Source organism: Apium graveolens, chromosome 2 (assembly GCF_009905375.1).
Source record: "Apium graveolens cultivar Ventura chromosome 2, ASM990537v1, whole genome shotgun sequence".
NCBI lineage: Eukaryota > Viridiplantae > Streptophyta > Magnoliopsida > Apiales > Apiaceae > Apium > Apium graveolens.
The window spans coordinates 245,301,688-245,313,560 of record NC_133648.1 but is presented as its reverse complement, the minus strand read 5'-3'; the positions used below and the strand labels follow the sequence as shown (position 1 = coordinate 245,313,560).

Genomic DNA, 11,873 nt, shown 5'->3' with positions numbered 1-11,873 from the left:
TTGTCAATGCACACTTTTGATTGTTAATATCTTTAATTTCGTATTAGTATTAAATATAAAAACTTCATTATATTAAAGTACTCATAAATACGAACCCAACAATATCACTCATGACTATATTTGATCTTATAGATTAGACGTAAATTAGTAGTCAAACGCTTACCATGAATTTTGTAAAAAGTCAAAACGGAAAACATTTTTTAGGATGGAGAAAGTAGTAAATAATATTTTGTTTTAACCCGAAATCCATTACACCGGCTAAATTCAACTAATTATATGTAATCTGATTTTAAATTAATTTTAATTTTGACCACTAGTATAATTTTTATTTAGTCAAGATAAATAGTATATTTTAGTTTTTCTTATTTCAATGTCATTAAACCAACGAAAAAATTATCTTTACTTAAGTTTTAAAAAAGTATCATTAGTAGCATAAATACAAAAGAAATCTCGTGTTGAACCCAAATACGGTACCAACTAACCGATAACAAATTTTTAATATCTAAGGGTCCATATTAAATTGGTAGTACATGGATCATAACTAACAAACATATTATATGAGTAATGCTACATATAAAAAAAATCCCAAATTTTGTTTCAAAATGACACGTGTTATCTTTTTCATTGTGGAATTTATATTAATACACGTCGAGTTCATCTTATTTATAAGTAATCATCCAAAATCACGAGAACAACTCATCATTCAGGAACCGTTTCGGAAACGGTTTTTGAGGAATTATCATTTCTCTTATTATATAATAAGGATATAATTAGTTTTGTTTTAAATTTAATGTCACGAAAAGTCGGAAGGTTAGAGTGATAATGGAGTGTCATTTATTAATTATATATATATTTAAAAAAAATACTAAAGATCCTAAATACTATTACAATTTTTTTACCAAATTCTTTATAAATGGTAACTTTTCTTATTATAATATAAAATTTCACGAATTAAATTTTGATACGTGTTATATCAAGTCATTTTATAATATTTTGATACAAATTTTAAATTATCTAACATTAGTCTACATATAAGAAAAATCTTTTATTTGTGCATTCCCCTTAAATATAAGAAAAATCTTTTATTTGTGCATTCCCCTAGTCATCTGAAGTAAGTTTACGGTTTTATTTATATTGGCTATATTACTCTGCTGTGCTACCGTCTATTTATTGACAATTGAGTGGGTATATTACTGCGGTGATGTAAAAGTAAGCACCAACGGGCAACAATGATGTAAAACTAAAATTGCAAGTTCTCGAAAATAAAAAAAATTACAGCACCCATAAATTGCTACAATCACATTCTAGAGAACATGATAAATATGCCAAGGGATGTAAACTAATACCAGGCCAACAGGTAGCTAGCTCCTCTTCGAGTTTTGAAACTTGTCAAAACTAAGGTAAATGCCCTACTGTGTTTAACTTAGAAAAGATTTATATAATTGTCAGAATACTTAAAATTAGGTTGCAGGTCGGATGGACATGCAGTGCAAATGCTGAAGTTGGAACATGCGTAGAGAAAGTCCACAAAGTTGTCAAAGTTCACTCAAGAGATGCCATTAAATTTCTCTTCTTTTTTTGCTAAATAATGCCATTATATTTCTACTTAAGATCTTTCAGATAATTATATACAAGTTCGTATTTGAAGATGACACGAAGATTTCTCAAACCTATCATCACCAAGAACATTACTCCAAATTCTGAAGTTAAAGCTGATACTCCATTATCCCCCGCTGGGCAGTTGTATCAGTCGACGGAACTCAACTGCTCAATCATATATCTCTTAGGCTCCAACACGCTAATCGATGTAGATGCTGTTAAATTTGGGTTGGTTGATTCTTTTGTCAAGCACCCTCGTTTCTCCAGTTTGCTGGTAAGCAAAACTCGTCATTTTTTAGATTTTCCCCACTAAAAAGTTCGTAAGAGAAATCAAAGTTCCGTCATACTTGTAAAAATATTTCCTTAAGCCAATTTTTGAGTCCTTCAATATGTTTGTAGGGACTTCAACAATCCACAGATAATTAATACTAGTAATAGTTGTACTAGCTATTAATATGATTTTGTTTTGAAGGTAAATGATAAGAATGGTGGGCAAATGAGTTGGAGAAGAACAAAAGTAGACATTCATCAGCATGTCTATACTCCGGAATTGGATCCGAATATGGAGTCACCTGATACGTATGTTGAAGATTACATATCAAATCTCACTGATACGAAATTGGATCTTGCAAAGCCATTATGGGAGCTACATGTTTTAAATGTAAAGACATCGGATGCTAATGCAACTGCCGTACTTAAATTTCATCATTCAATTGGGGATGCAATTTCTTTCACATCTCTCCTTTTAGCTAGTAGCAGAAAAGCTTCTGATCTTGAATTATTGCCAAGTCTTCCAAAGACCAAGAGGCCAACTAGCTTCTGGAACAATGGTCATGGTTTTTGGGGGCCTATTTATACAATTTGTACCATGATTGTTATGGCTTTTAACACTTTTGTGGATATTATGCATATTTTTGCTACTGCTTTGTTCTTGAAAGACACGGACACTCCCATTAAAGGCATTCCAAAGACTGTAGGATTGAGTCGTAAAAGAATTGTGCACAGAATTGTTAGTTTTCGTGATATAGAGCTCGTGAAATCAGCACTGAACACGGTATGGATATAATGTTAGTTTAGATCAGCTTATGCTAGATGCTCTGTACTCTGTGGTCTATACAGAACACACTAATGTTATTTTGTTGATGATGTTTTAGACTGTTAATGATGTCTTGCTAGGAATAACAATGGCTGCCCTGTCTCGCTATCTCAATAGGAAATATGGTAAGTTTGCTCAATTAGATGAATACTCGCACAATTTAACTCCCATCTCTATGTTTAACACAACCAGCACATTCCTAATCTTAAGTAGCATTGTATTGTTTAGCACCAGTTACTTGTGGGAATGGAAAGGGGCAAGATGTAGCAAGGAAAAATTACAAGAATCTGCCAGCAAATGCTCGTCTCCGAGCACTTCTGGCATTTAATATTAGACCATCCCCAGGACTTATGGTAAATTCACATAATGCTTAAGATGTTTAGTCTTTCCTTTTGATGTGCATTTAAGAAAATGCTAATGTGTTTGTCTGCAAACAGCCATTGGCCGAGATGATGAAAAAGGAGTCGAAAGTGAAGTGGGGTAACCTGGTTACTTCTGTTGTAACTCCGATTACAGTTGCTGTACTGGATGATCCTTTAGATTATGTTCGCAAGGCCAAGGCCGTTGTTGATAGAAAGAAGCTCTCCTTTGGACCTATATGTTCCTACTCTATAGGTCGATTTACACTCAAGTATTTCGGAGTTAAGGTATTTCATAGTTGCATATTAAAGCCTATTGTCACGCATTTTGTACGCTCAATTATAAATATTTTACAAGAATTTTCTTAATTATGTTTGTTATAATGAACAGCAACTTTCTGCTATGTGCTACAAAATTGCATCAAACACGACAATGACATTCTCAAATGTTGTCGGTCCGCAAGAAGAAATCAGTTTCTACGGCCATCATTTGTCATATATCGCTCCTAGTGCCTATGGACATCCACAGGTAAGTATATGCATTGAAAACCTGATGCTAGGAGTCCCTAAAATATTTATAAAGTAGTGTTTCTAATCATGAACAAATGTTCATTCGTACCTGAATACATTTTCACAAGTAGAAATAATTTTTGACAAAACCGGTCACTGTGGAAAAGTGTTCATTAGTACGTGAATATATTTTTCACATGTATAAATCATTTTCAACAAAATCGATTTGTCTGTCAGAAATGAACATTTTTCTTGTTGTGTATGATTTTGTCAGTCAGAAATGTACGTTTTTAATGTAGTGTATCTGGAAATGTACGTTTTTCATGTAGTGTATCTCATAACAAGAACACGTATATTTGCTGAAGCAGTAATAAATTTATGATGGTTCTGTTGGAACAGGCATTGACGGTACATTGGCAAAGCTACGGAGAGAAAATAGTATTTGTGTTAACATTGGATCCGAATGTGATACCGGATTATAACAATCTTTGTGCTGATTTCGAATCATCACTTAAACTCATCAAGGATGCTATTATCCAAAGTGGAGTGGGCGTCTGTGCATGCTAAAACCGGGCAAAAGAGTTAGGACCAAGCCCCGAGGACTGAGAATCAGCAATATTTGCTGTATCAAAAATAATTGTACGTGTCTGCATGCTTTTATTACATTATATGCATGTCTGCACTGCAGCATTTGGTCCATCCTGCAAAATTTATAAGATTTCATACTTCAAGAACATGAAGTATTTAAGTTTAGTTGGTACAAAATTCATTGCTTTGTCAGTAATAACAAGTGTTGGCATAGCGATCGAGCTCATATACTCTTTTTGCGGCAGGTTAGGAATTCGACTCTTGCGTGTGTTTGCAGTCAATTAACACAAAATAAATAAATAATAATAATAATAATATTGAATGAGAATAATGGGGATCATATTACTGCAACAAATAGGTTTTAAAATAAACAGAAAAACGGTCAACTATAGGAAAACATGAGTACTCCTGAATAGCAAATATCCCAAACCCCAACCCCTCCCACACCCTATATTATGTATCTAAAGTATGACAGTAATGAACTACTTCATTCATATTGCACAGCATATGAGGTATGATAAATGCTCTGAGGGCACATGTAGCCAAACAGTTCTTCATACTGCTGCATGTAAAATGCAGTAATATCACTTGTTTCATCTAGCTGTTTGGTAGCAGATATGATCATATAAATGGACTGTTAAGAGTAGTTGAAACCAACCGTAAGCTGGACAAACCATTATTACTCTGCTCAGAGCCTGCTTAGAGCAAGTCCAATCTAATGTTATAAATGGTAATATTTTTATAATTTAAAATCAAATACTATAATTGTTTTTTTTTTTGACAAATGCAGAAAGTTCTCATTAAATTGAATGTAGTACAGTCGAGACAAACCTCCAACTGTCGATACAACCAGGTGATAAAACAAATAACATACTAAAAACAATTAGATGATTTGTTTTCTGATCGTTTAACACATAGATTTAAAAATTCTTGAAATTAAAAACGAAATCAAAGATATTCCAAGCGATCCAAATTGCAGCAGCATCTCTAAAAATAGGAACATCGCAATTGACCATATCACATAAAAACTATGGTTAGCCCAGTGTTCAGAAACACTAATCGCATAAAATGAGATTGGAGAAGCGGCACCCCAGCTATTTACATGTCGGACACCAGCTATAGACATGCCGAAAGCACCCCAACTATCTACATGCCGGATACCAGCTATAGACATGCCGAAAGTATAAACCCATGAAAGATGAACAATCTTTAGTTGTGAAATGTGAGCTCTTGCAATAATCACCACCGTCCCAGATCCGATGCAGGCTTTGCAAATCACCAAAAATATCAATAAATTCGTTCTCAACAGATCCATCACCAGATAAACCCAAGCATGACTAAATAAAAACATAACAAACAATCCAAAAGGAGAGACAAAACACACACTCCAAGAGGAGACACACACAAACACCCAAAAAATTGGGTTTTATTAAAAGGAAATAAACGAGAATAACAGAGAATAAAGGGGTTGGGGCTTTCCACCGCAGAAAACCAGTGGAAGCCCCTCGATTTACTTGAAAATAGACAAACCCTAACAGAGAGGATGAAAGAAAAATACTACTACTACTATAAATTTTAATTTCAAAGGGATTCTATTTTTGAATACAAATATTCATATATAAGGTTGTTCACGAACCGAGCCGAGCCGAGTTTTGATCGAATAGAGCCGAACTTTATTTTTTTTCCAGACGAATTGAGCCGAGCTTTCTTACCGAACAAAAATTATGTTCAAGCTCGAACTCGTTAACTAACGAGTCGAACACGAGCTTGTTCGCGAACATAAACGAGCCGAGCCGAGCCGAGCCAAAAAAAAAATTCTGGTCAACCAATATTTAACTATGAAAATAGCTTATCAAATATTTTTTTTTGAAACTTTGGTTATATTCTTAAAATATATATATCTTGACATCCATACGGTTGGATCGATGAAAAATATTTTTAAAAAAATCAAAACACCAATTCATAAACAAACACTAGCGGTAATAGTCAAACTAATGTTTGACTGTTAAAATAACAAACCAAATAAAATTATCTTGAATTGAAACTTTGGTTATATCATTAAAATATATATATCTTGACATCCATACGGTTGGATCGATGAAAAATATTTTCAAAAAAGTCGAGACACCAATACAAGACTAAACACTAGTTAGCTCTACTAGTCAAACTAATACTTGACTGTTAAAATAACAAACCGAATAAAATTATTTTGATATGTAACTTTGGTTATATCAATAAAATATATATATATATATTATGACATCCATATGGTTGGATCGATATAAAATATTTTGAAAATAATAAAAACAACAAATTAGGACTAAACACTAGTTAGCGGTAATAGTCAAACTAATACTTGACTATTAAAATAACAAACAAAATAAAATTATATTGATTTGAAACTTTGGTTATATCACTAAAATATATATATATATATATATCTTCACATCCATAGGGTTGGATCGGTGAAAAATATTTTTAAATAAGTCGAGACACAAATACAGGACTAAACAGTAGTAAACGGTACTAGTCAAACTAATACTTGACTGTTAAAATAGCAAATCAAATAAAATTATTTTGATCTGTAATTTTGGTTATATCAATAAAAGAATATATTATGACATCCATATGGTTGGATCGATATAAAGTATTTTGAAAATAATAAAAACAACAAATCAAGACTAAACACTAGTTAGCGGTAATAGTCAAACTAATGCTTGACTGTTAAAATAACAAACCAAATAAAATTATATTGATTTGAAACTTTGGTTATATCACTAATATATATATATATATATATATATATATATCTTCACATCCATACGGTTGGGTCGATGAAAAATATTTTTAAATAAGTCGAGACACCAATACAGGACTAAACACTATTTAGTGGTAGTAGTCAAACTAATGCTTGATCGTTAAAATAACAAACCAAATAAAATTATCTTGATTTAAAACTTTGGTTATATCACTAAAATATATTTATATTGACATCTATACGGTTGGATCGATGCAAAATATTTTTAAAAAAGTCGAGACACTAATACATGACTAAACACTAATATAATTTTAAATTAATTAAAATTAAAATAAAAATTTCTAAATCGTGTCAAAATATAGCATTTATGGTATGCAAAATGATCGTTGAAAGATGAAAAAAAGTACCGTGAAATCGGGTTTTTTAAAAAATCTTACGGTTTGACCAGAAAAATCAAATTAAATTATTTAAGTAAATAAACCCCTTTCTTGGCCCAATCCAACTAATACTAGCCCACTTTCCTTGCCCAGCCCAACCCCTAATCTAAGTCACTAACCCTAAATTTCTAAAATTCTACATCCCTAAAAGGCTAAAAGAACAGCTCGATCCCGCCTCTTCTTCTCATCTCTCTAACTCTTAAAAAACAGCAGCTCGATCCTTACAGAAGTTATAGATCCTTGCAGAAATAAGAGCCGTATTCAAATAATCCCTAAAAATGCCGAATTTGAACCATTAAGAAGTTTAGGTGAAGAAAGTCTTGGTGATGAATCTGAAGGCGGTGGTGATGAATATAATCAGCCCCAGCAGCCTGAACAAGAGGAAGTTTCAAGAAAAAGAAAAAGTGCGGTCGTTGATAGTGAAGAATCTAATCAGGAGAAGCCTTATCAGAAGTAGCAAAGAAAGAAGAAATCTCGTTGCTGGGCGCATTTGGATACTGTTATAGAGAACAACCAGGAGTTTGCAATATGTAAATTTTGCAAAAAAAAAATGATAAAAGGAAGCACAAGATGCATAACGACGTTCAACAGGCACGTGGATAAATGTTTAGCTTTGCACGGACGAACAAATCAAGCAGTCCTTCAGCTTCAACCGAGCGGTTCGAAATCTTCCGAGGTAACAGTGGGTAATTTTATTTATGATCATGCTGAGATGAGAAAAATTGTTTCTCATTATATTTTGGTAAACGAATTACCATTTAGGCACGTAGAAAGTTATATGTTTAATTTGGTGATGAAGACTGCTACTCCGTTTTGGCAAAAAATTAGCAGGCAAATGGTGAAAAAAGATTGTATTAGTACTTTTGAAATTGAAAGAAACAAATTAAGAGAAACTCTCAAATCAGCTAGAAAGATTAATATTACAACTGATATGTGGACTTCGTCGCATAAAAAACTAGGGTACATGGTTGTCACGGGTCATTGGATTGATTCGGATTGAAAACTTAACATGAGAGTTCTCAATTTTTGTGATGTCCCTCCCCCACATAGTGGTTTAGTAATTTCAGAGGCTGTATTTAAGTGTCTAAATGATTGGGGAATCATTGATAAAATTGGAACTTTGACTGTGGATAATTCTGTTGCAAATGATATTGCCCTACGATATTTGAAACAAACTTTTAGTGTTAGAAAGAAATTACCAATTGATGGGAGAATGTTTCATGCACGATGCTGTGCACATATATTGAATTTATATGTGCAAGATGGGCTAGTACCGACTAAAGAAATAGTTGATAAAATTCGGGATGGAGTGAAATATGTGGCAGCCTCGGAATCTCGTAGGATTAAGTTTGCTGAGATTTCCATGTCGTTAGGCTTGGAGTGTAAAAAGTTAATTCTAGATGTTTCAACACGTTGGAATTCGACATTTAGTATGCTTTCTTGTGCTATTGAGTTCAAAAATGCTTTTTTAATATATTCCACATCTGATTTGGGGTTCAAAGAGTATGTACCAATGACTGAGGATTGGGAAAGGGTTGAACATGTATGTTCTTTCCTAGAGGTGTTTGCTGATGTCACAAAAGTCATTTTGGGGACGGATTATTCCACTTCAAACTTCTTTTTATCAGAAATCAGGAGAGTCAAGCAAGTAATAGATCAAAAAGCTGTTCACCCTAATGTACATATTCGAACAATGGTTCGGACAATGGAATTAAAGTTTGAGAAATATTGGGGGGAAACTAATTTGATAATGTCAATTGGCGCCGTCATGGATCCAAGGTTTAAGATGAAGCTTCCAACATTTTTTTTCCCACCCTTTATCCAATTGTAACTGATTCTGAAAGGAGTTTAAGCTATTTGACAAATGCTTTGAATGAGTTGTACTTAGAATATTGTAAGGAAGCGAAAGATGCGAGTAAAGAGATGAATGAATCAAGTGTATCTTCGTCCGATGCTAGCTTTTTTAGTGCACCACGTGAGATACCACAGGGAATTAATGATATTGAGAGCTTCATTCGACAAACTGGTGGTATAATTGAGCCTACAAAGTCAGAATTGGAAGAGTATTTGAGTGAGAAAATTCTGCCTCCAAGTTCAAAATTCGATGTTCTAGCCTGGTGGAAAGGAAATTCCACAAAATTCCCTGTTTTTTCTAATATGGCATCTGATGTTTTAAGTATTCCTATTAGCACTGTGGCTTCCGAGTCGACTTTTAGCGCTAGGAGTAGAGTTATTGAACCTCACCGATCTTGTTTAAAACCTGAGATAGTTGAAGTGTTGTTGTGCGGAGCTGATTGGGTGCGTGAACTGTATGAACTGAGAAAAGCAAAAAAGGTATTAATTTAACCAGCAACGTTGCATATTTTCCATCCTTACATACTTTTTTGACAAATCTGACTTATTTTTTAAATATTTTCAGGAGAAAGACAAGGATATTGTGATCCATTTAGATTAAATGATGGAATGATGAACCTTGCGCTGTAACGGTAACTATAAGTGATCCTTTCCTGCTTCTCTGATGTTCCTTGTGATTGTTCCCTGATATATTTGTGGACCGCTCTCTGATGTTCCCTGTGATTGTTTTAAAATGTTGGAGATTCTGAATCATGTCTGCCTTTGATTATATGCATGTCTGCCTTTTCTGCTTCTCTGATGTTCCCTGTGATTATATGCATGTTTTTAAAATCTTGAATTCTGTACACAATCAGTCTCTTTGAAATAGGTTTGGAAAGAAGTCTGATGTGTAATCTAAAACAAGAAGTTTTGTGAAAACACTCTGCAAAACTTAACCTGTGTTTTAAGTATTGTCAATGTTTTTAGATTCCAGAGTTCCTACAGTCTGAGTCTTACCAGAGAAAATTTGAAATTCTTGATGCACATGCCTTGCAGACTTTTTACATAATAAAAGAGATTATAAATACAATTAGAGCTAAAAAAGAAACTAGCTAACTCTATAATACAGATTTTTAAATTACAATTGTTAGATAAGAGAACTAAAAAATAATGTAAAAAATGTTGCTAGTTCTGTCCCTTGATCCTGGTGCATGGGAGCTAGATTCATGTATTTACAACTTGCTTCTCCCAGCTCCTCTTCGGTAAATTAATTGTCAAAATAACTAGTTATCCTAATACAATATCATCTTAGAAGCTTGCAGACTCTGCTCTGCCACTGACTGCAGCCAGAGAAGCCCTGATTCTTGATTCTGTATATTGTGGTACATATATCTAGATCATGGTGATGCATTGATCTCTAACTGAGTAGTGTAAGTGTTTAGAATGTACTTGTCATAGTTTATATAATGGTTTCATTGGTTATGGATCGTTTGGTTGGGATGACAGGGGAAAAAATGTCAAAAGTAAGTTTAAACAGGTTGAATTTCATGACATTCTCCGATTAAGTATACGTGATGATCTTTCATTTCATGAACTGTGATTTATAGTCTAGATAACTCAAAAGTTTGAACTCTGAAACAAAACGAGTTAGAAATTAATTTGAGTTTTGTTTGGTTTTATTTTGCAAGGATGAACAGGTGGGAGAAGTTGAAGTTCGAGTTAGAAATACGAAGCTGCTGCAACTTTATTTTGGTTTTAACATTTTTAGATTGGAATCTCAACCCGACTAAAAGAGTATATTTGATATTATGTTGACACTCCACTTGGAAGTTGAAACTTGAAAAAATGGCAGCTTGAACCTATGTCTGTGTATTTCTTTTATATTTGTGATTGTTCTTTCCTGAACTAAGTGATGTCACACATGATTGATAACATTTTTTTATGAATTATTGGTTATGTAGTTATGATAATTGTGCTATTGTTGTGTGGTGCTTGGCTTTAAGGTTTTTCAGGAAGCACAAATTAAGCTTGTATGTTAAAGGAAAATGTAAACCAAATACTTTTCTTGCTCCTGCTGCTTCACCATCTGTAGCTTTCTTATTTTTTAAGAATTCGAAAAAATCTGCAACTTTCACAGTAGCTTAGCAATCCAGTATATATCTTGCAGTATGTCCAGAGGTGTTCAAATAAAAGGAATGTATTAAATTAAAATTTAGTATTTATCTATATAAAAATATTCAGGATATATTTTTTAATTTTTTCGAGCTTTAACGAGCGAGCTCGAGCCGAGCGAACTCGAGCCGAGCTCGAGTCGAACACCCTAAAACTCGGCTCGAGCTCGTTTTGCTTAACGAACACATTTGTCTGTTCGAGCTCGAGCTCGAGTTCGTTAATGAGCCGAGCCGAACGAGCTCTTAACGAGCCGAGCTCGAGCTTGTTCAAATACTATAAATTTTAATTTCAAAGGGATTCTATTTTTGAATACAAATATTCATATATGTATCCATACTACATCATCAGAAATCATAAATCATCATCATCATACCCAATAATACCTCCTATGGCAGTGTCTGGGAGGGTATAGCGTACGCAGCCTTACCCTTATTCCAAATAATGAAGAGGTTATTTTCTCAGAAGATTCCCGGCTTGTGTATGCACAAATATGTGTGTCCTAAATAAAAAATGCTAAACAA

The 11,873-nt window shown here is 33.5% G+C and overlaps 2 protein-coding genes across 3 annotated transcripts; both read left to right on the top strand.

Annotated features, from left to right (window-relative positions):
• The first annotated feature begins 1,265 nt into the window (after window positions 1-1,265).
• On the top strand, window positions 1,266-4,369 carry LOC141706229 (wax ester synthase/diacylglycerol acyltransferase 11-like). 2 transcript variants are annotated; one of them, XM_074509039.1, is made up of 8 exons: window positions 1,266-1,400; window positions 1,472-1,873; window positions 2,072-2,653; window positions 2,754-2,820; window positions 2,924-3,048; window positions 3,133-3,342; window positions 3,446-3,583; window positions 3,964-4,369. In XM_074509039.1, the coding sequence occupies exons 2-8, from the start codon at window positions 1,649-1,651 to the stop codon at window positions 4,129-4,131; spliced, it is 1,515 nt and encodes a 504-aa protein (XP_074365140.1). In that variant the 5' UTR covers window positions 1,266-1,400; window positions 1,472-1,648; the 3' UTR covers window positions 4,132-4,369. The 2 variants fall into 2 exon arrangements, with proteins under 2 accessions (XP_074365140.1, XP_074365139.1); XM_074509038.1 differs by having other exon boundaries at window positions 2,909-3,048.
• A 3,987-nt stretch (window positions 4,370-8,356) lies between these two features.
• LOC141698841 (zinc finger BED domain-containing protein RICESLEEPER 2-like) lies at window positions 8,357-9,802 on the top strand. Its single transcript, XM_074503477.1, has 3 exons — window positions 8,357-9,126; window positions 9,192-9,681; window positions 9,767-9,802. The coding sequence occupies exons 1-3, from the start codon at window positions 8,357-8,359 to the stop codon at window positions 9,800-9,802; spliced, it is 1,296 nt and encodes a 431-aa protein (XP_074359578.1).
• The last annotated feature ends 2,071 nt before the right edge of the window (window positions 9,803-11,873 follow it).